Below are 27,364 nucleotides of genomic sequence, written 5' to 3' on the forward strand. Positions count from 1 at the left end.
AGACAGAGAGAGACGAGAGAAGAGAGAGAGAGAGACAGAGAGAGACAGAGACAGAGAGAGAGAGAGACAGAGAGAGACAGAGAGAAAGAGAGAGAGAGAGACAGAGAGAGAGACAGAGAGACAGAGAGAGAGAGAGAGACCTCCGCTCAGCAGCTCGCGCTCCCTCACGATGCGCTCGCGACGCGCACCAATCCGCGGGAAGACTTCAGGTCGGCGACGAGCAGGGCGCGAGGCAGAGGAGGGAACCGCGAACAGCCTGTGGAGAAGTCGTCCTCTCCGCCTCTGTCCCTCTGTCTCTCTCTGTCTCTGTCTCTCTCTGTCTCTCTGTCTCTCTGTCTGTCTCTCTGTCTCCAAACACGCACTCGCTGTCTCACACAGAGGGGCGCTCATGTGATGGGTGTCCGAGCGGAGCCCGGCAGAGCTTTCCGTCGCCGGGGACTCGCGGGGATGACGAAGAGCGGGTTTGTGCCGCTCACGGGGAAGTTCGGCTTCTTCTTCCAGACGACGACGCTCGGCGGGGAATAAACGAGGGCTTCACGACACTTCTTAGACCTGTTAGTCTGTTGAATTCCGCCACTTGTGGTTGTGAGCGCTCTGAAATGGGCTTTATAATGATGCTTCACCTCACCTTCGGATTGCACATGTAGCCTGGCTGACTGCGGCGGCCTCCCCTGGACCGTGGCTCTTGTCTGGTTGTATCTGGAGTTCTCCGACACCCCCCGCAGGTCAAATGACCGTCTAATGTCCGAGCCTCACTGTGACATGGAGAAGACGGGACTCTACAGCCTCCTTTACTACTTCATCCTCACTTCGCCATTTATGGTTTGTGCAAATGGTAAGTGAACCCCAGAGAGGAAGCAAATGGAGAATGAGAAATAGTTGAACGTCCACTGTGGCTTACAAAAAAAAAAAAAAAAGAAAATGGCACCTGCACGCAGGAGCCAGTTTCCTCTTGGAGAATTCCAAGAACCACATGAAAGGTCCCAGCTGGGTCCATGAAACAGTATCATGGAAAGGATGGAGAATTGATTATTTGGTTAAATAAAGCCTGGGGCAGATTATGGGTCACAGGTGCTCCAATAAAACCAACTCAGTCCATAAATCACGGTTAATGGGGACTAGAAGAGTTGAGCTGAAATAGAGGAGGTCTACGTGATGTCATGAAAACGGATGACCCCGAAACAGACCCCGGCTCTGTGATTTCACTCTTACTGGAGGTGTAGAACAGCACTCACTCGCTCATTATTCTCTCTGCTCTCTCCCTCTCCCCCTTTCATATAACCGAAGCTGCGTTTACTGAGGTCCCTAAAGATGTGAGCGTGGGGGAGGGAGAGGATGTGGAGATGCCGTGCGCCTTCAAGGCCGTCAGCGCAGCGCCCATGGCTTTGGAGATCCAGTGGTGGTACCTGAAGGAGGACGTGCCTAAAGAACTGCCCCACGAGCTGCAGATCAGCGCACCGGCAAACAGGGTCAAGGTATACTGCAACATTGGCAGTTACATAACAGAGGAACTGTGTGTGTGTGTGTGTTGTTTGTTACATCTACCCTATATGACCCACACACCTGTGCCACTAAACTAATCATGGATGGCAGTTGCATGTCTGCCACACGTGCATGTATGCTTATGCACTGTGCAGATGCACAGGCTGTAAACAGTCTCCTGATATGAGCTTTACACAGACAGTGTCTCTGCATTCTAAAAGTAAAGACCTCCAGTGTTTGAAGCTCTTGTTTGTGTAAGCTTCTCTTTAAATCGATGCGTCGTGCAGATTATCAACTTATTATAACATTTTCATGACATGTCTCTGACCTTGGCTGCACCATTTGTCAGTCTTTATGATCAGACAGAAGCCAGAGAGCGTGTGCATCACTCAGGATGAGGCGGGGCGGGATGGGGGGTTGTCACTCGGACTGCAGAAAAGGGCACTTGTTGGTTATCAACACTATTACATTCCTCTCAGGTCCTGCTGCTTAAAAAACACATTGTGAGAGAACACTGTGGCAGGACTCAATGGGGAATTAGTTTTCCCTTCAGCATGACAACACGACATGTCTTTTTCAGTCACTGGAAGTGTCGGTGGACGATCACAGCGGCAGCATTTCCCTCAGTGATTTAAGCATGTTAAAACATGCAGCGGGGGTAAAGGGAGCAGAGGAACAGGCGAGAGAGAGGGGCTATCAATGGCGGCTTTCAGAAACGTACACAAGCGGCTCTGCTCGTGCCATATCTCCCTCTCTCTCTCTAATCAAATAAAGAAATGCACATTTTCTACTTGATGAACATACATGCAATTCACAGTGCTTTCTTTTTCCAGGTCGTTCCAAGGGAAGCCACAAAAATAAGTGTAAGTGTCCATTTTCCTTGCTGATTGAAGACTGTTGATTAGCAGACTTTTAGAAGCCTTAAACCAGAAACACCTGACACGATAACAGGTAGAATGTAATAATTCCTCCATTATGGAGATACTGCTCCTGTGTGAATGTTTGTCCATTCACAGTAGTGTTCCTGCATTATTACAATTCACGCTTGTATACTTATTATTATAAGAAATATGTTTATTACTGTTGAATAAAAGTTTATTTATCACTACACATTACAACATTTAGCATTTAAATCATCAGATTGATTCATTACTGCCTCTGTTGTTCATCTTTGTGCTGTCCCACTTTCCTCACACATGTTTTATCTCGTAAAGCTTTCAGACCTCCATAATGGTGTCAGTGTTAAACACGCCATGAGCTTTGATAATATGTTGAATTTGTGCTGCTGAAGTGTGTCCTTATTAGGGATAATTGAGGCTCAGTAAGAACTAATGTGTTGGTCTACTGAGCAGCTAATACACAGTCATGAGTCTTTACTTTATTTTTTAATGCCTGTGCCTCCACCTCCAATCATGCAACATGAAGCTACACCCATTACGCTAGTGAATAATGTGTTTGTGTTTGTTCAAATTCTTTCCTTGTTTTTCCAGACTGTGCGTGTTCAGGGCAATGCCATCTCCCACCGCCTCAGCCTGTCCAAGGTGAAGAAGGAGGACGAGGGGGTGTACGAGTGCCGCGTGTCTGACTTGTGGGCTGACGAGACTCAGGAATTTACGGTTCACGCCTCCCTGCGTGTCACGCCGGGTGACGGCATGGTGGCCGAGGAGGCCGTGTCACACATCCAGAACCGCTGGCCGCTGAGGAATGCGAACACAGTTCTGGGAGGGGGTGCAGCAGGGAGGGCCACGTCAGAGCCCAGCCAGAGCCTGGCGGGAGGTCAGAGGTTGGGGCAAGGGAAGCACCGGGTGCCTCAGCAGGCCCAGCCTGGACTCCTTCCCTCCATCTCTACTACCACCACCTCGGTGGCTAAGTCGTCAGCCTCACCGCTGCCAGGGAACACAGCCATTCTCCGGCAGCAGTATGGAGCTGGTGAGTTGCTGTAAAGGGGGGGTGGGGGTTTTGACACAGAGCCACAGTGACCCCTAGTGGCGTAAGAAGGGAGGAACCACCTGTAGTTTACTGACAGGTCATCAATGTGTATGTGGCTGATGTGCTGCTCTCTCAGTAAGGCCAATCAGAGGAAATGTGCTGCTATTAGTCTTTGTATTTCTGTGAAAGATGCACAGTGACATAATTCGTAAGTGAGTGATCATCTGCTACTGTCACTCCTGTTTTTATTAATGTACAATTGCTGCCCACCTTTTCACAGAGTTTACATATGTGACAAACCTTTTTCATTTGCCGACCGACAGCAAATAGACTCCAAGAAAGAGCTTTAACGCTACTGTCTTCCTGAGCTTTGATCTTCTTCTGTAGTGTTCTTTATCTATGTGTTATTTTATCACTCATCATAAAAAAAGTGGGTACGTGAGTGTGTGTAAGCACATGAATATGTTATATGCATAAATATGCATTCGTACATACTATAATGCCATAATATAAATGTGATCACCCACTTTAATTAAATCTTTTTTTTTTCTTTTTTTTTAAATCAGGGGAACATTTATGTTGATTTTTGTTTAAAACTAATTTATGACTACTTCTGCTGGAGGCTTGGTATATGGTATGGTGAAGGGAGTAAGCTAGAAGGTGGGGGTGGGTTGTAGTGGAGACTTGTAATCTACCTCCCCATAGCTCTTTTCCTTGTCCCAGTTCTGTTTGATGAAACGCACTTGTGAATAATTAAAAGTTGTCGAAATCTAGTAGAGGCTTGTGGGGCTGATGCTGATGCAGGGAGCAGCCAGGCAGCGGGTAGACTCTATCACAGACACTGTGCAGAACTGAGGCTTGCAGACACCACGTGTGGAGATGATGTGTGTCTGTGCTTTGGCTGACTCCATCATTTCTACTTCCACATGCTGAGATTATGTTCCTAAATGACAGGGGCTTGTCAGAGATGCTTGAGGTATTACACTTGATGTCTTTGAAAGGCCTGATGTCTGCTGTTCTCTGTGTGTATGAGGCTGCTGTGTCATTTCAAAATCAGAGTATCAGTCCACTGCTCTCACAGCTTTGATCAGCTATTCAAAGGCTTCTCACAGGGACAAGGGACACGACTTTATCAGGACTGATACCACAGCACCTATGTGGATGTGCAGCTGTCTGAAAAATTGGTAGTGTCTGGAAATAAGGCCCACTCTACATCAGAACCAGGGCCCACTAGTTAAATCACAAATGAACTCAAAACTATTTTGTATTTGTACAGATGGACAGATAGATGCAAGTGCATAGAAGTACACTTGATCTAATGTGATCTTTACTGGCCATTTTTAAAATAATAAAATCATCATTTAACTTTGTTGGCATGAATGATCATAGAAGCAGATTTGCTTCTCTTGATCTTCACTTTTGGCCACAGTGTGAACAAACACTACAACATAGAGTAGATATTTAAGTGTTATGCCAAAAGAAATGTGACTTGTTTTCATCAGCAGAGCTGAAGTAATGTGTGCTCATCTTTTTTAATGATGGCAGACACTTGGAAACACTTGGTAAAGGTGCAGTGTTTAATCAGCACAGGTACTAACGACGCAGTTTGTTTTGAGACAGCTGTATTTGCTCCAAGCATCACAGTTATAATGAGGAAACCCTGTGGTGGAATCCAGACGTACTGGTGCAGTGAAGTGCAAAATACAGTATCTGGCCACAGAAATGGTCACTTATATCAGTTTGCTTTGGCCCAGATGTCATGCAGGCTCTGAGCACACATCCAGTGATAAACTGCAACAAACCCAGACTTGTCTGTTACTACACACAGTTTTCATCCTTCTGCTAGTGTTTGCTCTGTAGTAAGCCCCCATCCAAAACCAAGCCAGTGATTAACAAAGAAGTTGTGAGGCCATGTGTCCACTGTTCATTTATGTAACCTACATCTGTTGGTTGTATTTTGGGCGATTACTGATGCAGCATGTAAAACCTCAGAGTCAGAAGCTCAGCTTCTATTATTGGACTGTCAGGCCTGATCGCTTAATGCCTCTCATTGTCGTTTTAAAGAGGTGACGGTCATGATATTAGCTGTTTGATGACAAAATATTACAAGCACGACAAGTTCAGCAATTTTAAATTGTCTAAGATGTGGCTCTTTTTGATGTTTCTGCTCACAAGAATGCATGACCAGTTATTAATCATTTAATTACGTAAGCATTTATTTGAAATTTGTGCCTTCATCCCGCTTTGTTCATATTTTTATAACATTAGTCAGTAGTAGGTTGTAATGGAGACATACACTACAGTAACAGTAGATGTAGATGAAAGTAGTGATAAGTAGGCACTACTTATCACTACTTTCATCTACATCGCAGATTGGTCTGTAGAAAAGAGATGTAGGGATGTCCCAAACTGATTTTTTTTTTCATTTCATTAAATATGTATCTGACATACTGAAAAAGCTGCTGTATCCTACTTAATGTGACACACTAATTAAATAGTAAATATTAAATCAAATATCAAGTTTATATGCTTAAATTGTTGATATGAATGAAAGCACAAGAATACAATGTCTGAAACAGAATTTTACAGAGTACAGTGTTTGTCATATGCTAAGACTGGTCATGGAGAGTACTTCACAGAGTTAATGTTCATTAGTGACAACTGAAACCACATTTGTCCACAGTCTGGATCACAGCAACTGCAGCGTACAGCACTTAACTTAAAAATATATCACTATATCTCACAATATTCTTGAAGTAATTATGTAAATGACAAAATGAGATATGAGTGATATTACAGTGATTGAGAGCAGTAAGTATGTTAATTCAGCATGCTGGTTCTGTTTGTTCATGTGGGACGCTGATTTACAGCACATATGCAAATATGTCATTATGCAGCTACTGTCAATAACAAGATTTTGACAATATACCAGGATTCCTATTGCAGGAAGAAATTTTCCCTATATGTCATAGATAATAGCATATGGCACAGCCCCACTGGTTAACAATGCAAAGCTGCCAGCTGAATGTTTTATATACCAACATTTGCAACTGATAAATATTTAGCCTCAAAGTTTGGCAACCTCAGTGTCTGAACTCAGAGTCACTTGTCAGTGTACTCAAATCATTTTCTACATTCATACATACACTCATACACTTTTACTCTTGTATGCTAAAAGATGCTGCTCTGTGGATCCCAGCTATGAAGTATAGCAGTGCTGCAACACCACCAGCCTGAGATACGATACGAAATACTATACTTTGTTCTAACCTTAGGAATGTTTTTCTCAGGCTAGCGACGCTGCAAAGTATTGTTAGTACATTAGTAAGCAGAAAACACATTGCACTGTTAAACAACTTAAGGCATACATTTATTCATGCAATACTAGGTTTAGCTTAATTAACTTTAATTACACAGCACTTAGCTTAAATGGACAAAACACCCAGAGTCACACAGAGTAAAGAAAATATGACATTTTCATCAATTTAATTAGCTTGGGACATCTGTAGTGGGCACTCCTCCAAATCAAGGACCTCTGTCTGTATGCACTAGTCAGGACCAAGATTTCACAAGGACTGAAGAAGAAATCAAATCCAAAGAAACCATCATTGCCAACTAAATTAAAGGCAGGAGACATAGTAACTAAGAACACACTGAGAGGAATGCATTGAATATCACCCAAGGTCCTACATTTTCCCTTTTCTGCAGATCTGCACACAGCTTGGTAGCAATAAAAGAGAACTATACAGAGAATATATACTGTGCATCTCATCACAATAATGAAGTCACTGTCAAACTATGAAGAATACATGTTGGTCTAAGTGTGCAGCCAGCGATGCAGCTCTAACACGTTTAATTGCCTTGCTTCCTCTCTGCTCTCACCACTCGCGTCCCAGTCGCTGCCTTCTGATTTGATGAGTTCACCGGAGCACATTAAAGTGTTGACAGTTTAGCCACTTCATGTTTAAATCACAGTTTTAATTTTATCTCAATTAATAACAAACCTCGTGTTCAGAGCCTCTTGGTACAAACTCACTTTAATGAAGCAGATAACACAGGATCATCCAGTGCGTTGGTCACATAATGAACATCAACGTGCTGGTGGGATTAAAAAGCTTCATTTTAATCATTAAACTATTTGGCTGTGTTTTCTGTCTACTCATCTCAGCTGACTGGACAGCTAACACACAGGACTTGTTTCACACTACATCTTAGATTAAATTCACACTCTCTTTGCCCCTAAGTTTATGTCATTGGCTTAATGGATTTTTGTTATAGCCACTGAATAAATAAACTGGAAACTTTCAAAGGTTTGACCTAAGCAGCTCAACTTTGACAAACCTCAAGGACAAATAAATATATAAGTATAAAAGGAACACATATCACATTTCTTCTTGCAATTATTATTATTATTATTGTCTCTTTTATTTTATCATTATTCATTATTCTTTTTTTTGCCTTCCACTGTGGTAATTCAGGTAATGTAAATAAGGTTTCAATTGTATCCAGCACGAATGATCCATATACTTGCCAACTAGTAAAAGTTTGTTTTAAAATGACTAAACTAGAAACAATGGCCATCCAATAATGAGAAAACCAAAAATATATGATTTTTTTTACATGAAATACTGAAAAGGACAATCAAGCAATTATCTGGTTTTATTTTTTCTTTATATATGGAAATCAGAATTCTAAATACAATATATTTGAGGAAACCTTCTTTGATCAGTTATTCAAAGGCTTTTCACAGGGACCTGACATACCTGAGAACAAGCTATGCCAGATTCCCATCAGAAAAACCTTTTCTTCACTGTGCACATAAAGTAGTGGATATATCACCAGAAGATGTTCTGTTCATTCTGTTTTCTGCAGACTGCATATTAATTATGAGTTTCTATATATCTAAATGGATTTTGGAAAACAGCTTGTTTCCCCATTGGTTTTGATGTAACGTGTAAACACAGTCAAATCACAGATGCTGATGCTTGTAGAGCCTTGCAGAAATCTGTCCGGGGACATGATTGGTGGAGTGAACTTACATCCAGCTGAAGCCCAGTGGCAAATCACAGAACAGTTCTTTTCTCAGATCTTAAGACAGATAATCCTGTGTTTGCTCTACATAATTTACCTTAGCCTATGAATCTTTTTTTTTTTTTCTTATCCTAAGTGCAGATATGCGTCTATGAAATCGCTTTTCCTCCACGTTTGTCTTACTGGAACTTGATCTATGTTTTGTTTTTTTGTCAGCTCTTTTTTTCAGATGAGGCACTGCTGCAAGCCCTCAAAGAAAAAAAAAAAAGAAAACGTAGTCAATAAGGAAAAGAGTAGAGGTTGTTGCTGCTGTTGGTAGGTTTCATTTGTACTATTGTTGCCAACAAGTCAACTTATTTGTCATTTGCGATTAGCAACAAATCTGGCGACTTTTTCTTAGTGTTATTGGTACACAGTCTAAACTGTGCGCTCAAAAATACATAAAAGAGTGGGAATCAAACCTAGAGGAGGATTGTACTTAGCAATTCAGACTCACGTAACAGTATTTTGATTAAATTTCCAACATTTAACAATACAGGACAAAATTGATTTATGTAATGTGGGTCTAGACAAGGCATTAAAGTCATGTTTTTTTTGATAAGACATGGCCTATTTCAGTGGAAGAATGAAAAAACCCACCTAAAATCAACAAACCATTATCTCATGTAGAGCACTAGAGCCGACCCTGCTCTCAGCATTTAACACCCAAACAGGCAGTTCCTTCAGAACGACTTCACATTCTGAATTCTAGTGAAGACCCTAATCATGGGGGAATTAGCTGAATTAGAGGGGGATGTGTTTAAAATAACACATAAAAACACCCTAATTTCTACCTGAAGGGAAAATGCAGAACAAAGGAACAAATACATGGTGTCTTGGGTTTAATTAGTCTCCAGCATCTAAACATCATTTAGAGTTTGAAACAGGATACAGAGTACACCATAGATTGAGAGGGAAAACAGAAGTGGAAGTCTGTATGGTGTAGTTTATTTTCATGTTTTTTTTAGCTCAGCACATGCTTATGACAGATAATCACATTAATAGCTTCTGAAAAATGGGAGTTTTCCTAGCCTGCATGAGTCTGGCCTTTCACACTGTGAGGAAACTTCCCGTGCTTTCTAATGACTGGGCCTAGAGGGAGGTGGAGCTACATTACCTTAAAAATGAAGCTAACCTGGGGTAAAGCTGTAGTTGTGATGGTCAAGGATTATTTATTACTTTATTATAGTGTTTTAGGTTATTATAACATATCTGCCAATGTCAAATTGGCAGCTGCTTAATTACTCTTAATTTAGAAGAAAACTAATTTACTTTTAGTTAAGTAGCATTCAGCCAGCCAGTGCAGATTTGAATCTCAAGAGTTCTCTGATTAATATTGCTGCGGTGTGATCTGATAGTTTCACATTTGAGTTCTTGAGTGGACTTTCAGCTAAACTGGCTCCTGGTGTCTGTTCCAAACTAGATCATGTACAATACAAGTGGCTCACTGATCCTTTCTTATAGACACAAGAACCCCGAAAATCCATATTGGGTATTTTTCCTGTGTCCTATGAGTTGATCTGCTCTAAGTATCTGACAACAGATGAAGGTCAAAAAGCGTGGCAAAATTGAAGGATTACCTCATGTTCATGCTCAGCTCTGCTGCCTTATCCTCAGTAATAACAGTCAGTGTTGTAGGAAGGGGGGAGATGCTAGCATCTGTCACTTTTCTGCAATGTCACACAACTGCCACTAACTAACTAAGTGGCAGAAACAATTAATAGGGGAGGTGGGACATGAGGGGAGGTGAGAGATAAGCTGTCAGGTGTCATAAATTCCCTCCCATATTTTCATTTTTTATCTGAGCTTTTGCGGCCTTGGCCAGTAACTGATAAGCCTCTCTGTCGCCTCTCTGTCACTCTCCTGAGGTTGATGCTGCATTCAGTGCCTTCTCATCAGCGTGCAAAATTGGGAAAATATCATGTAAGCAAGGTGTTTGTCTTCAGATGCTCTCATAGGCACTTCAGATAATGAAAAACTGATAGTGGTTTGTATATTCAGTATTTTAATATGGTCAAATGAAACCAAATTACCCCTTAATGTGATCTTTGGTTGCCGACATCTAATGACACTTGCAGTGTCTACTATACATTAATTTGTTTGTAATAGCCTGCTTGTCCAATATTCAAATCCAATAAACAATCCAAAACCTCTTCACAGTACAGTCAGCACAAATCCAGTTGAACAAATCATATTCCACTATCCAACAAAGACAAAGAGAGCTCTTACAGGTCAGATGAGGGGCCAGCAAAGGTGAAGTCTAAGCAGAAAACGGGTTCAGTTGGACAGAATGACAGACAGATAAAAAAGACGGACAGAAGTCACAGAGAAAGGCTGGAGTGTTTTTAGCATGAGCTTCACAACAATCTGGCAAGGTGAGCGTGTCAGAGGTGCTGCCTCGAGGTGAAAATTAATTCTTGACAGAAAGGAATTGAAAATTCAAAATAAAAGCCCAAAACAGGAAGTTAGGTGCAGAATGTCATGTCATTCAAACTCTTTCAGAAAACAAATATTTATATGAACCGGTAAGCACTGAACTTTGGCTAGCCAACTGTAATGTATCACCGCTACTAGTAGGTGTGGTTATTTTGAGTAATTAAGTTCAAATACTGGCACTCATATTTTGTGATGCACATGCAGTCGATTTATCAGGGCAGCAAGTATTTAAGACACACAGCTGGTGAATTGATCCTGACAAGTGTTGGCTGGAGTTGACATGGTAACGTTAAATGCTATCATTCACACCAGAGGGGCAGATGTTCACTCTGCACTCTCTTCTCCTCTTCTCTGTTCCTATAGCTTGCACTCTCTTACTAGTGACTAGCTAAATGAGATCTGCAGCAACAGTTCTGAGAAATAAATGCAAAAGGATTTATAGTATATTTATTTAATTGAGAGGTGTGTTATCTGGGAATTGGAAAGTATCCAGTCATGCATCAAGCAAACACTAACAGAATATATAATATAATAATATATATAACATATGGTCTGGTTTCTAATGTGCAAACAACAGCACTGCAGATGTTTAGATTACATGAGTAGCTTAGCATACACTGTAGGACTCATCACCTACTTAGCCTTTAATACTTTTACTACCATACTTGTTTAATTTAACCTTTTAATACATTACTTATTTAATGTTGTGTGTATGTACTTATGTTGTGGAAGTTAACAAGTCACACTGTGACATATGAAAAGTGGTTCTCATTACAGCATGAAGATACAGTTCAAAGCATGAAGCAGAGTGTGCTTCTGCTTGTCTTATGTTCATCACTGAGAGCTGCCTTAGTACCATTACATTCTGATTTGTTTGAAACACAAAGGAGAGCTTTTCTTCTTGAGATTAATGCATAGCTGGAATGTGTTTTGTGGCTGCAGTGCATGCTGGTCCACCAAAATGTCTTTGATGAAGAAACTGGTACCCCTTTCTCTGTGAAGAGCAGATAACTTCAGCCACAGCATCAGTAAGTTTCTGTGGTGCTAGACAGGGGAAAACTTTCTTTGATATGACCTTGGAGAGTTAAGGAGAGTTAGCACAAGTAAGTGAAACCACAGACAGGCAAAGTTGTTATCACCTCCTGGTTTGGGGTCAGACAAGTGTCTTCTCAGCTGTAATTACCGAATTCATGCAGACACACAGACTCTACCACCAGGAAGTGTGTGTCTCAGTCTCAGCGGTCTGTGGGTGGTTGATTTATTTTTTTCTGCTAATGAAACGGGGAGAGACCAGTAGAAACTGGTCGATGTGCAAAACTTGCTTTTGGGATTGGATAATAATGTTATCTAGTACTACGAGGGTGTTGCTCAGACATTATAATAATGGCAGAATTACAGAGAGCAGAGAGAAACATGTGGATGGAGGGGAGCCAAGAGACATGGGATAGAGGTAGAGAAGAGAAAACAAATGAATGAAGAATGAAGGAGTCGTCCTAATTTAACTTTGCCTTCATTAAACAATAGAAATTATGGATGTCATTCACAAATTAATAAAAAAGTCTGTGCAGGGCTATGAAGTATAATGTATAAGAGAGAGAAACAATGCCTTCATTAGTGAGAGCATTAGCATATGAATATACTAACAGAGATGATCCTGGTGGGTGGATGTTTTCTCCATGATTATCACAGCATCTCAACATGCAGACAGAGAGCAGTCGCAGGTAACACACTCAATAATGTGTACTGGCTCCACTATCTGTTACACAGCCGTAATATTGCAGTAAATGCTGTTATGAGATTTGGGGTAAGGACAGGAAGATGAAATTCACTGAGACAGAATCAGACTGACACACAGAGGATCTCAGCGTCTCTCAGTAGAATCTGGCCTGACAGCTGCTGTGGTCTCTTATCTGCAAGGGCTCTGTGTTTGTATGTATTTGAATGGATACATTTGAGAGGACCAGACAGACACAGAGAGCAAGACCTTGGTGAAAGGATGTTTTAGGAATGTGAGGGCATTTTGGGGCTGGTCCACACTTTGTAAAACAACTACAGAGGGCCAACGGGCTGTGAAGGGGAAACAATTGGTGTCAGGGTTGATGTACAGCACAGAATGTTGTTTCATGTTTTCAGTAGAGTGCGAATATTGGTGATTGTGTTGTGTTGTAGGAACCTAGTGAAGCCTGGATCTGGGTGCAGTAAGAAATGTTAAATAACCAAAATATCAGCTAGTGCTTCAGATGGTGTGCACTGCAGTGAACTTCTGTGTATCCACAGCTCTGGGTCTGCATGTTCTCCCCGTGTCTATGTGGGTTTTCTCCAGGTGTTTCAGCTTCCTCCCATAGTCTAAAGTTATGCATGTTAGGTTAAGGGTTAAGTTAGGTTAAATGTGAGTAGGGAGTGAGTATAAATGTATGTCTGTCTCTGTATTTCAACCCTATGCTGAGACCTGTCCAGGGTGTACCAAGTCTCTTGCCTAATGACATTTAGGATTTAATCACCCCTGTGACCTAAACCTAGATCGGACAGCAAAGATTGGGGCCAAATGACCTAAATTATTATTACCTGTTGCTGACACACAGTCTGTCTTCTGTACTGCATTCACTACACACAGGGAAGACAGGGACATAGCTACAATGAGCCTGGTAATACAGTAAACTGAGTAGTTTCTCTCTGTATGTTATGGTGCCGACATATTTCAGATTTTTTTTAAGACTCAGTGTTGTACAGTTAGAGCTGGCCAAAAAAAAGATATCAACCCTATAGTAACTTTTCCTCAATACAACTGGCCATTATAACTTCAACAGAACCCATTCCATCCATGTTTTTTGATACGAAAAGCCAATGATAATGACAGTAGTGCTGCGCAAACTAATCATGTGGCTGAAAAGGTTACAGCCATGTCAAGTTAGGTTGACACCATAGTATCAGCTGTCTGCAGCAACATGTGCTAATGCTTTGACAACTGTATGTATGTATGTATGTAGCAGGAGAAAATTATGACAGAAAATGTTAACAGAAGCTTGAGCTACAGCATTGTAAAGAAAATCCCAAGGCTCAAAAGGCAAAGGTAATGTTGAAAAGAAGAGGTTCAGAGAAATTCAGTTTTTGTGGGAATATTATGACTAATTAAACTCGAGAAGTGGCTTGCATTGCAAACTGTGTCAAAGGCTTGTTGCTTCAAAAACAGGTGATGCCATTCATCCTCTTATTATCTGAAGCATTATCATCCTTTAGAACACACACAGTGCAAGACCTAACAACCCTAAGCAAGTGCTGGTGGCTCTAATAAAACAACCAGTGTGATACCAACGCAACAAAAGACTTTATAGTGTCCACTTTCCAGCGCCATGTCTTACCAAAAAAAAAAAAAAAGACAAACGAAGAGACACAGTGATATCACACATGGAAGAGCCTGTAATGTCAGCAAGCACGGTCAAAAATAACAGATTAAAGCACCTCCACATTTTACTTATGAGTAAAAAGGAAGCTGTGAGCTTGACAGAAACAGTGAAACTTAAATCGAGATATATCTCTTTCTTCCATCACCCACCCCTAATACAGGTCACACTAATGGACTAATATCCTCTCTAAAAGAATTTAGCTATAAGCTACAGAAAGCCACTTATTTATTATATCATTAAATAAAAGTAGAAAAACCTGCATGTATGCTGTATTGACAGGTACGGAGCCCATTAAGGGTCACTGCAGTGACATTTTTCTAAAGCTACTTTTGTGTTCCATGGCAATATGATTATCTCTGGTTCACAACTATTTATTCTGATAGTATAGCCCAGAGGTGTCAAAGTCAGGGCCGCGGGCCCAAATCTGACAAATCTGAGTGAACACCTTTACTCAGACAGCTTGAGGATTTCCTCACCTCAGAGCCTAACCCCAGACGTTGTTGCACTTGCATTTAAGAAGAGATGCCAGGTATCTGGCTGGAACCAATGTGCATCAGAGTAAATCAGAGTGTAGCAAACTGAGTTTGAATGAATGCTGTCTTTATGCACTTTTTCTACTCCAAGGCATGGACTGGTAATAGTTGAAAGATTGCATTTTCATTATTCATTTCATTTCATTCATTTTTGGGTTGTTTTGTTTTTGGCCTGAGAGAAAAAGATTTTCATTAAAAAGGAACTCAAAAGACTACAGATAGAGACATAATAATAATTTTATTCATTTAAATAAGAAAACAATACCACTGATGTGTTTTATTTCACAAGCAATTTTTCATTTGTTTATAAAGTTAATCTTTATTGGCTCCAGATTCAATGTTTAAACAAAACTAAAGTTTGTTTCCATAAGAAAAGGTTCAACACTACATGTCTGGAGAGATGGGAAAACATTCACAATTGCACTTGATTTTTCAATAAAGATGAGTTTGGCCCACGACTTCATCCCAGTTTTTAATTTTGGCCCACTGCTAATTTGAGTTTGACACCCCTGGTATAGCCCGTTTCATGCAGTAGGCCACAGAGAGTGGGTTCACCTTTAGCTGTGGCTGCTGAGCAGCAAGAACCACTGTAACTCAGCAAGATGGAGACAGTTAACGGAGGATATAACCAGCACTGCAGAGGCTGACTGAGACAAACTTTAGCTGGGATTATGGCTGGGATGTTGCTGGTGATTGTGATTGTAGCCATATCTGTGCTCCAGTTGTTATTATTGTATTATTAGTATGAATAAACACTATATGAAACACTCAATAGAGTTAAACAGAGTGGCAGATCCCCTGCAGCTACAGCAAATAATGCATAGAGCTTGAGCAGAACCTAGTTGTTACTTGATGAAGAAGCGTACAGGCTGCAGGTCACTGTAGGTCTCAGATCTGGAATGGTCCTGTGGATTGTGACGACAGTTGTGTATGTGCTCCAGTTGTTATGCTTCTGACTGTACCTGCTGGTTTATGATGGCTAAATATCTATATGCAGAGTGGCAATAAGTGCATCTGGTAACATGTCATTGTGACTGTGTTATATGTAGTATATGTCTGCTGAGTGAGTTTTTAAGAAATAATCAGAATAATAACTGGACCACAGATACTGCTACAGTCACAATCACCATCCCAGCTGTAATTCCAGTATAGTTTTTCTCAGTCAGCCTCGACTTTCGTAACTGTTCTTCCGAGCAGGAAGAAGGAATTATGCAGGTGGAATATCCACAAATTAACAGGATAACAAGCAAGACTCACGGGAGAGTGAGTTCATACAGGAGTTGGTGTCAGACTTTGTAGTGATGTAACGTTAAGTTACTGAACAGAGTCTGCTAGACTTTATTTCACCCTTCAGTTGGGGAGCTTGTCAAACGATACTAATTGACCACCGTTTTTACCAGGAATTTTACTGTGAAACAGTAACCAGTAACCAGCAACGTTTTCATCCCTAGTAGGGGCAATAAATTCCCAGACGTGGACATAACGAGTGTAAATCTTACTAGTGAATATTTCAGTAGATGTCATGTTAAGATTTCGTTAGACTGTAGGAGGTTTTGTTCATGCCTTGTTGCTGAGTTACTTGTTGCTGGACAGAGTGTGACAGGGCAGGTACCTTTAAGAGGCCTAAATGTTGCCATTTTGTGACAATACAATTTCTGCAGTGCATCAGCAGTTCTGAATTAGCAGAGCTTTGCTTTATTTTTTAAAACAATGTAGAATTAGATTTTATATATATTATTTCAGTTCAGTTAAACGTTTTCCTAAAGCACACTAATGCTGTTGAACTGCAGTAATCCATAATTATACACCTAGTATACAGCAGTTAGAACAAACCAGTGCATGGCTGGCTGACCTGTGACTCCATTTGTTTTTTCTCTATAACAGGTTAAAAGTAATGGTCATTATGACATCACGTTTATCCCCTTTTTGTGAATGTGATACCTCGGGTCTGCCTTGAGGGTACTTTGGTACGTCTTTGGTATGTCTTGCACGCATTGATAAATGAATTAAAATATTATCCTGGATGGACATACATGTGATGTGCAACTTGACTGGTTGTCATGAGGCAGATGACCACTACCCAGAATATCTAGGCTTTAAAATAAAATTTGTTTAGTTTTCAGTTTTTTAATAAAACAGTCAATCTTGCATGTTGTCTCCAACACCTGAATACAGACATCTTAACAACAGTCTTCTTGCCTCAAGTTGTCGAGGCAGACATTTTTGCAGCAGTCTTTCCTACTTATTAATGGTTTTAATCCTCCAGGACTAAAGTTATGACACACTGAAATACCTTACCACTATAAGTTAGTTGTTGTTGGACAACTCAAATAATGAGCTTTAGGAAGGTTACTGACACATCACTAATCATGGGATACAGATGTCTGAATCTTTCCCACACTGTAAGCTGAAGTACAGATGTGTTAACAGATGGAGCTGTCTTCATGGGCAGTCAGCAGAGAGAACACAGGGAGGTTATGCAGGGTGACACACAGCTCTATTAGATAATACTGATGGTGTCACACGTGTCAGTTGGGTAATTGGATTTAGCAATCTTCACTGTGCTCCCTGCATTGCTTTACTGACAGAGCAGTTCGTCTGATCCGCATGCTGGACTGCTACTAAAGTTACATCTGGGAGCTACAGTGGCAAAAGAAAGTATGTGAATCTTTTGCAATTCATGGTTTTCTGCATTAATTTGACATAAAATGTGTTCTGATCTCCATCTAAGTAAAATATTTGTATTAAATAGTATTAACAAATACAATATGCCAATGTGTAATAACACAAAAAGAAATCTGATCTTTCATGTCTTTATTGAGAACAATCATTAAAAAAATACTGTCACTGTCACTTTAGGAATAATAAAAATATGGTTGATCTATGTTATATGTGATGTCAGATTAGGTGGAAAATCAGCTGCAAGTTGCTTTGACTTAGGGCTAAGCGAAAAAGACGTTTTTATATGAAGCTCTACCTTAAACTCAAGTTTCCAATAAATTTGGGACTTTATTTACATTTTGCACAATGTATTAGTTTCCAAACATCAAACCTATATTTGATAACTGTGAAAAAAGCAAAGGCACATATGAAATGTTGAAACTGAAAAAAATAATTTATTTGAATTTGATGCCAACAAGTTTTGCATAAGTTAGGACATAGGCAGGTTTACTCTGCTATTTTACCTCTTCTTTAGAAACAGTGTTTGGGAACTGAGATCAATTGCTTATCCCATTACTGCTTGATTTACAGTTTGAGCTGTTTAGAATCTCATTTGTCCTGTTTTTTACTTCCTAATGCAAGTGTTTGCAGTGGGGGTTTCAGGTCTGAACAGCAGGGAGGCCACTTTAGTACCTGGAATCTCCCACGCTGTTGTGATACATGTAGAATGGGGTGTGCTATTGTCTTTCTGAAATAAGCTGGTGAGAATGGTTGACATGGAATGATGTCATAGACTGTATGTAGCCATCAAATAAATTGTTATTAGCATTTTACAGAATTTTAGTTTGCAGTGATTGATATCAATCTTAGTTTGTTTGAATTAAAAGAAATCAGTTATTGTAAAGTGTTACTGGAGCAGGTTTCCACCACTATGTAATTTCTGATTGATCAGTCTGTTGATCTTCTTTCTTTATTTTCTTCTGTTTCCACCTTTATTCAGGCTGCAGCGCCATAAGCACCGTGGACCCCCTCCTCTGCATTACTCTCCTCTTTCTCCATAAGATCCTCCCCTTCCTGTTGGCCCACTGAGGACACTTCAACCAAAATTAAGTCGACCTGCTACGTTCTCACTTTCTAAACCAAACAAGCAGCAGTCAGTGCCCACCAGGGAGAAAGGGTCACATTCAATTGATGTATGCCGATGCAACACGTCACTGCCGGAAGCGAAAGCAACGCAGCAAAGGACGGAGAAGTGAGGCGGAAGGGGCTGGATTAAAATAAGGAGGATGCTCCTCGGACATGAGGTGGAAGCTACATGACTGTAGACAGTGTGGAGAAGAGAAATATGCTTACAGTGAATCAGCATCACTAATGATCCACACACAGCCTGTTCAGTGGGGCCACATGAAGCTCTGCCTCTGCTCTGCACCTGCTTCATGCACGGCCCTCCTCACACACTCCATCCTTACATTTCTTTACAGCATCTCCACTGTGAATTCCTGTTCATTCAACAACACACATACTGTTGATTTGAACATAGTCACTGTCGTAAGTTATATGAAAGACATGACCTGCGTGTTACGCTGCTTTTTTCTTTTCATTGGTTTTCTTTGATCAGCATGACTCGGTTGATCGCTGTCTTTTTTCTGTAGCCATGTCAGACCTCTACATTATATAGAGCTACTGTTCATCAAGTGTGTTAGTCCAACGTGTGTTATGTCACACCCCCTCACACACAAACACACAATCACTTCTTTTCTCATAGCTGTGTTTCATCATCTCAACATCAAATAATAAGCTGATATATTTTGATTAAGATGAGGCACACCTTACCATAGTTGTTGTTAATCACCTCCAATAATGTTTATTTTTATTAAATCTACGGTGATCAAAGTGAGACATTTCATTTCTATGAGACAAACCGAATTTATTGGTAACTTGGCAAACGGCAGTTGAGATGAAGCTTTATTGTTTTTGTAATAAAAGGTAGATTTCAACTGCTTCATATGTTAATGCATTTTTTTAATCAAAGAGAGTCACATACAACAGGAAATGACTGGTATTAATCCTCATTACTCGCAGGTGACAACGTTTAGGCAGGGACAACTCTGCTTCACTGCAGGATTGCAAAGATTGTCCTTCTGAAGTCAACTTATTAAATAATTAACTATTCCAGTGAAGCAACTGGAACCAGTGTGGGAATAGGCAAAAGTAAACCACTGCTCTACAGTCACATCCATCTATCTATTATCTACAGGCTCTTCTTCTGTCTCCTCACTGGCTTTTTTACCCTGTGCAAGGAAACTTTCCAAAGACGTTTGTTTTTTTTTTCATTTTGTCCGCTTGGGGGTTTCAATTTAGCTGTAATGTATTATGTGTTACCTTTAACAAGGTAGCGGATGTAGGTAACATACGTGAACGTGGTAAGCATCTTGACATGGATCAAGAGTGAGTCATTGACAGATGTGGCGGAGAGAATCCGGTAATTTTCCAAAAGTTCAGAATCAAATAATAGATCAAATGAAAATAATGTAAGTTATGTATTCTTTCTGTGCGGCCCAGTATCAATTGACCTGCGGACCGGCCCAGGGGTTGGGGACCACTGATCTACAGTATTCTGCTTTTCACAATTGCAGATCCCAGCTTTCACTGGGTGACTGGCGAGCGACACCCTGGACAGATAGCCTCTCTTCTTAGTTTTGATGACATGTTATCACATGTTTACATGACCCTTTGTGCTAGCAAAGAGTCAGACACATGACAATTTGGCAGGGTTTCTGTATAAAAGGAGCTCCACATCTACAGGTAAGCTAACTACATGTCTTGGGAATTGTGGAAGGAAACCAGAGCATCTGGAACCAACCCCACTAGAGGGAACATGCAAACTTCACACACACATATGTTTTATATTCTTGTCTTGATTCTTGTGAATCTGTTGTGGAACACTCACACAAAGTTGCACTTGATCTCATGTTTCAGACTCTTTAATGCATGTGTTTGTGGTTCATTCACACAAATGAGTAAAAATAATTCCACACTGTAGAGTGTAGAGCATAAAGTCCAAACCAAAGAAAAAGAATTGACGGTAGTCATTGCAAAGGACCGCTGTTGTTTACAATATTTACTGGTTAGTGCAGCTGCTAATGTGTCATCTGAACTGCTGTTTTAAAAGATTATATGCAAAATGACCACAAAAAGCAAAACTGCAACAGAATTTACCAAGAGCAAACATGTTAGTACACCTGCTTCTAGTTTATTACTCGTTGGAGCCTTAGCTCATAATTAGTACCAGTTATTTATTCCTTACAAACAGCCTGGCTACAGTCACAGATCTGCTGGAAGTTGGCAAAGGTTTAAATCTGTTTTCAGTGTTGACCCACATTATTTTGTTCTTCTGAATGTGGGTAAAATTCACATTGTGAAGCATCACAGGTGGGTGTAACCAAGTTGTTGACTGTAATAAGGCATGACTCTCAGGTGTGGTGTTTTTTGTTTCCATTGCATTAGCCTAGTAGGGAGTCGTCATCCTTAAAGGATGATGTATCAGTCAGCTAAAGGGTGGAGCTGGTTGAACATTAAGACAGAAGTTAGGTGTTTTCTCTTGTCCAGCCTGTGAGTGTCATTTGAGATTCCTGCCAAGAGATTGGGAGATATAAAGATCTTATGACAAGTCATTAAAGCATGAATTCTTAAGTTAGATAGAGATCTCAGCAGGCAGCTTCCCAGAGCATTACACAAAAACTCGATTTCCATTTTTTCTGATCCAGCTCTCAGATTACTCTACGGCCAGAGAGCGTCATGTTGGGCTGAGGCAGAGGCTGCAGAGTCAATGCTGCGATAATCTCATCTCACAAAGGCCAAGCGAGGGAAAGAGAATGTGACTAACCTGGATCTTACATAAGCCACAGCGTGTCGAGTGATATCGCATCAAGAGGATGTTCACCTCATCTCACCTGCAACATGCTACTAAAAACAAGTACAGCTAGAAAGGCCTCAGGACAGGATACTCGGATGTCAGTTATAAGACAGCGGCTGAGCCACTGCAATTGTTGAGCAGGTTATAAACATTATCACTGTATCTATCTTTATTCAGTGTGTCACTGAAAAAAGGAGCTCATGATATAAAGTGAGTTTTCTAACTGTCATTTCTCTGTGTAGTCACATATTCTGGTGCAAATGAAACTGAAATTAGTCCTTTTATGCAACAACATAATCTCATCTCTACAAATACCATAACATGTTATTTCTTTCTGGCTTCTCAGGAATATTTTGGAACAGCAGTCACACCTCAGTTACAGTCGACCTCTGACTTTGTTCCACATTCTGCCCCAAAGCACGAACTTTCATGTTTATGTTTCTGTTCCGGGACAGGGACTTGTTCCAGGCACAGGCCTATTCCTCTAAGTACTCAAAGCAATAATGCTTTTCCTTCACACATTCACACACTGGTGGAGCTGCAGAGACACTGAACTAAGCCGTCGGGAGCCACCTTGGGTATCTGTATCTATATTCTGCCCATGGAGGTTTTGATACATGCAGAAAAAGAGTTGGTAATCAATTAACTGTGTGATTGGTGGACGACCACTCAGCTACAGCCACACCACTATCATGGTAATAACAGTAAATGATTTCCTAATTTCTCAGTATGCATACTCATTTTATAAGTGGCTACAAGGAAAGGGATTAGTTACATGTGTTCAATCTAACTCTGAGAGAATGGCAGCTTGGGGGGCAGGTGGAGAAGAGGAGAAGACAGAGAGTTGGTGGCCAGAACTAAATGCTATGTTGTTCATGTGAGTTGCCATGATACTGGAGAAGTGAAGTGTTGCACGGAAATCCTGCAGAGTCATTATGATGTATGTGACAGGTAGGCCATGAATATGCTTCAGGAAAACCCATCCTTGTTTGGTTAGCTTCATCTACCTTGTAGTATGAGACTTGGTGGGTAAGCTTGCCGCCCCGGCGGGCTGAGATACATCTACCCACAAGTTAAATCTGTCTGCCAGAAATTGGGAGCACTCCTTTATGAACAACTCTCAACACAGGAATACAGAATAGCTCCGCAGCTTCATCTGGACTGGATTTGGACTAATTCTGCATGTGCAAAGAAGTATGCATATTTACGAATACAAAGACAGAGCAAGATGAGGAGAGATGGAGCTCGGCATGCACAGGAACAGAAATTAACAGTGAGGTAGTTGCAGCAGTTGCAGTGAGGCAGCTGCCATAGTGAACATCTGGCAGTGAAGTCTGTGGCGAGCTGAAGCTGACACATCTGACGGGCCCTCCGGTCTTTGCACAAATCTGATTGAATTCCAGGTTAAACAAGGTCAGAAGGGATAACATGGGGGATGGCAGGGTGCACATACACACACACACACAAACACTAACAGATGTGCGTCTGTGCACTCAGCTTCCAAGCATACAAATGTGAATCGGCACATATAGATTTGGTTTCCCACAGACTCCTGACCAGTAGATATCATCAGCAAACCTGCACTCATCCACAGTTTGACACAACGGAAGTGTGTGAGTTATTTAGATTTTTTTTTTTTGTTTTGTTTTGTTTTGTTTTTTTTGTCTCAGCTGAGCTGACGACTGTGTGGAGGGGTCAGGCCAACAGTGATACTCACATTTGTTCCCATCCTTGGCTTTCCTTCTCTGCTTGTCAGTAAAACCCACTTGAAGGCTGCAGACATGTGACGCATTTGAGCTTGTTCTTGCTCGTGACATTGACCAAGCCTAGATTATACTCAGCCTGCTTAGAGCAGACATACAGGGGACAACATAATCTCAAGTAAAAACTCCACTGTGACAAACTTAGAGAGTAAAAAGCTGCAGAAAGAGAGTGAGGCATGAGCTGCAGGGGTGGACATGGCACCGCTAGCTTCTACAGCTCTAATGAAAAAGTGTTCATCATTAACACCTTTTTTTTTTTGTTGTTGTTGGTTAGCAACAGTCTCCACATTACGTACATACAGATCAACAGTACTGATTTGGAGACATGTCTGACTAAACCTAATGAGAAGAGACCTGTAGGTGTTTAAACACCTACACTCCCTAAAAAAAGTTACATTTCTCACTTTTTTTTCTTTTTTTGCAACATTGAATAATGTTTGATTTAATTTGCCATTTTCTTTTGACAAATATTGTGCAGATCAAAAATGGAAATGGATTTTAAATACTTTGTAGAGATTACTATTGCCTAATTTACTAATATCACTCTCTTTGGCTGCTACATGTTCCAATACGTCCACTATCTGGCCTCTAACTAACTGCTGTTTGCTGCTGAGAAGGTAGTGCACAGGGTCAGCTGATAATTCTTCTCTATTCTTAATATAAAAGCATTGACTCTGTCAGTGGGTCTTAAAAATATAGTCTGTCCACAGCCTGTTCAACGCCACAGTGACACCGGTGTCCAACTGTTTTTTATTTTATTCATTTATATTTTATTTAAACTGTGTCCTGTTCAGTAGAAATTGGTCTGAGTTCTTATGGGTTAACATATTTCTACAGCTACTGGTTTTATTACCAGTTATATTATTATACCATGAAATATTCATAGAGCATACAGGATCAATTTCAGTGTCTTGCCAGTTGTTGAATGATTAACATTATTAACCCAAAGTGACCTTAGTTTGCGTATGCAGAAGTAAGGATTTTACAGTTTATGTACTGTAATGCATAATTACAGACTCACAGTCTCCAGTAGGTAACTGAGGATATTTTAAAGCAAGAACCCAATCTCTACAGCAATGCAAATGTTGGCAACATGTCTGCAGAGCCTTATCCAGCAGTGAAGTAAAGTGACAGTGAGGGTAGCAAAAATGCCATCAATGAGGCGATGTCAGCGAGGGAGAATTTAACAACCTACTTTTCCTCTCCAGCTGGTGCAGTGGCTTGGCAGACGTCCAAAGAGCCCGACACCCTAATCTCTTTCCAGCCCTAATCTAAAAAAACACAAAGGCTCTTTTTAGAGCCACCTAAGACCGTAATAAAGAGCACAGTCCTTAATCTCAATGATGGATCTGTGGAGGAAGAATTATAAGCTTCATTACTCACTTCTGTCATTACTTTTTTCAGGCGTGCTCTCTGACTGTCCTGCTGTATAACCGTTCTGCCAGAAAGCAGATTTTCTGTGAAAGGCTAGTATCCCAGTGCATGTTGATCTTACGTAATTAAATCTTGTGAAGTAACAATCTGCTGTATTAAGATAAATGAAACTGAAATGAAAAAGTACAAGACTGTTTTGAATTAAATTTAAGTGGCACACCATTTTAGTAAGCCCCCAAGATAATAAAATACCCAACAAGCTCATTCACATAAAATAATGAATGCATTTCCACCTCTATTAAAACCACTGATTATGACGTATCAGGCCTCAGCAGGCCTCCTTTAAATCTCCACATGATGTAGAGCCTTTCACCTTATTGTCACTTCTAATCGTCCGTCTGGAATCAATTGTCTCAGTGATGTAAGAGGCTTCTCAGAAAATGTCTCCATCATCCTCACTGGTTGGGGCACTAGGGGCGTCAGCCTGTTGGTATGATGCCAGAGAAGGGCGGGACACTGTGTTGGGGCTTGACTCTGTTGTGTCAGGGTAGAACAGCAGACAGAAACATGGAATAACTGGAGGGATGGCTCTAAAACAAAATAGGTAAGGTCACACAGTGGAAGGAATGTCATCCTGTTTTATGGCAAGAAGCTCCTACTGTACTGTACATCCCTGGACAATACACAGTGAATACACTGCAGTGTAATAATGTGTAATCTTGTTTTATCAACCTCCTATCAGAACACATATCAAATCAAGTTGCATTTTTTATTTGTCACGTTAACACTCTCTGTCCCTATATCCTTAAACTGAATAAAACTTCCTTCATAGAATCATAGTCATATTATGCTTTTCACAGTATCTGAAGTTCGCAAAATATGAGTTATCCATGAGCTGGCCAATCAGACCGGATTGGCCAAGGGAGGAGGGCTTAAGCAAGTCTTTTTAGCCTGAAGGTCACAGGAGCTGTTGCATAAATATGGATTATAACATGTATTTTTAGTTTTTCAATTTGAAAATCTTATAATCTTGTAGCAGTGGTGCCTCACAATAAAATATAAACCCTAGATAAAGCATAATATGGGCACTTTACAGTAAATGGATACAAAATGGAAGAAACCTCAAGAACAATAGAGATAGGTTCACTCTTCCAGGACAGATGTGTATTGGAATAGGACACTCTAAGTAGATTTAAAAATTAGATACAACCAGAACGTCAACATAATACATACACAAATATGATCAGAGTCACTCGACCTTCTCTCCACTATAACACTGATAGGCCCAGATAAGGCCAAACACACGTAACACCACTACTGTATGTTACCAGTATGCACTCTGTTCAGTAGCACTGAATGTCAACGCTCAGTGTCAGATTTGGGTTTTGCCTGTTCAGACTGCATTTATAGTTAATAGGTGTAACCTACATGAAAAACAGAGAGCTGTCTATTGACAACGACAGAAACATTTTGAGAGGTGTAAAGATAGACCTAAAACAACTGCTAGTGACAACAGCAAAAACCTCCAGAGGGCAGGTGAGAAGGTATCACCAGGCTACACCAGAAGATAAAAACCATTCATTAGCAGGAGAATAGGAACGCCAGACTGGAATTTGACAAAGAGTACAGAAATAAGCCTAAAAGATTCTGGGACAAAGTTTAATAGACTGATGAGACAAAGATTAACCTTTACAAAGTGATGGAAAGCCCAAAGTTTGGAGAAGGAAAGAATCTGCTCATGATCCCAAACATACAAGCTCATCTGTGAAACACAGTGGAGGTAATGTTATGGCTTGGGCTGCATGGCTTCTTCTGGGAAAGGGTCAGTAATCTACACTGAAGATGTAACACTTTGCAATTTAAGGAAAGCTGCAACCAAAGTAACTGGGAAATCCTTTATCATGCAGCAAGATAATGTTTGACTAAAACACTCCACGGCAAGTTAACAAAGGAGTTCATCAGGAGCAAGAAGTGGAAGGTTTTAGACTGGACAAGTGAGTCTTCAGACTCAAACCCTATAGAGCATCTTACCTGCAGAGGAGACTGAAGGGAGTAACCCCTAAACAACAACAGAAAAAGGCTGCAGTGAAAGCCTGGTTATTGCAAGCAATAACTTTAAGCAAGCACTTTAATCCATTTGAAGTCTATTTATTTCAATACTTTTGATTACATGAAAAATGTGTGGGCTCAAACTAGAGGTGCTATCTTCTAAGCTGTGTATCGGATCATGAGTTAAAGTCACATGAAGTGTTCCAGTATTTTTGAAACGTACTGTACATTTCTGTACACTGTACATGATTTTACACTCCACCAAGACATATGGAATGCATTGCAATACACGTCAATACATTAACATAATTTGTTAAACCCAAAACTTTAGTATTTACAAATATCTCCCATTATATATATGTATATCACTCCGAGTGACCTAAGTATCCAGTAGTAGCAGTAGCAGCAGCAGCACTGGCGGCACATGGGGTCTTACTTCAGTTGTATTTTTGTCCCCTCTGTTTAAACTGTACGTTGAGAAGTAGCTTGGCTGTAGTTTCAGAACCATGGACAGTGCTGTTCATGTCACAAACTTACTGGACACACACAGTCCAACAGCTGCCTGTGGTGATCACATCACATCGAACATATATAGAGAGAGAGAAATATAGAGTTGTTAAAAAATGTACTTTAGTACCACAATCTGTCAAAATTACAAATCTCCCCTTTTTATTTTGGCAAATCTGTGCACTGGACTCTTTTAATGAAATGTTTTTAACTAAGGAGCTACGTTTCACCAGTTGTCTC

At 40.5% G+C, this 27,364-nt stretch overlaps 1 protein-coding gene across 1 annotated transcript; it reads left to right on the top strand.

The window, feature by feature from the left end:
- The first annotated feature begins 335 nt into the window (after positions 1-335).
- vstm2b (V-set and transmembrane domain containing 2B) lies at positions 336-19,472 on the top strand. Its single transcript, XM_026378590.1, has 5 exons — positions 336-835; positions 1,288-1,475; positions 2,316-2,345; positions 2,973-3,411; positions 18,516-19,472. Exons 1-5 carry the CDS (start codon positions 742-744, stop codon positions 18,602-18,604), a joined length of 840 nt encoding a protein of 279 aa, XP_026234375.1. The 5' UTR covers positions 336-741; the 3' UTR covers positions 18,605-19,472.
- Positions 19,473-27,364: the final 7,892 nt, after the last annotated feature.

Source organism: Anabas testudineus, chromosome 3 (genome assembly GCF_900324465.2).
Source record: "Anabas testudineus chromosome 3, fAnaTes1.2, whole genome shotgun sequence".
In the NCBI taxonomy this organism is placed as follows: Eukaryota; Metazoa; Chordata; class Actinopteri; order Anabantiformes; family Anabantidae; genus Anabas; species Anabas testudineus.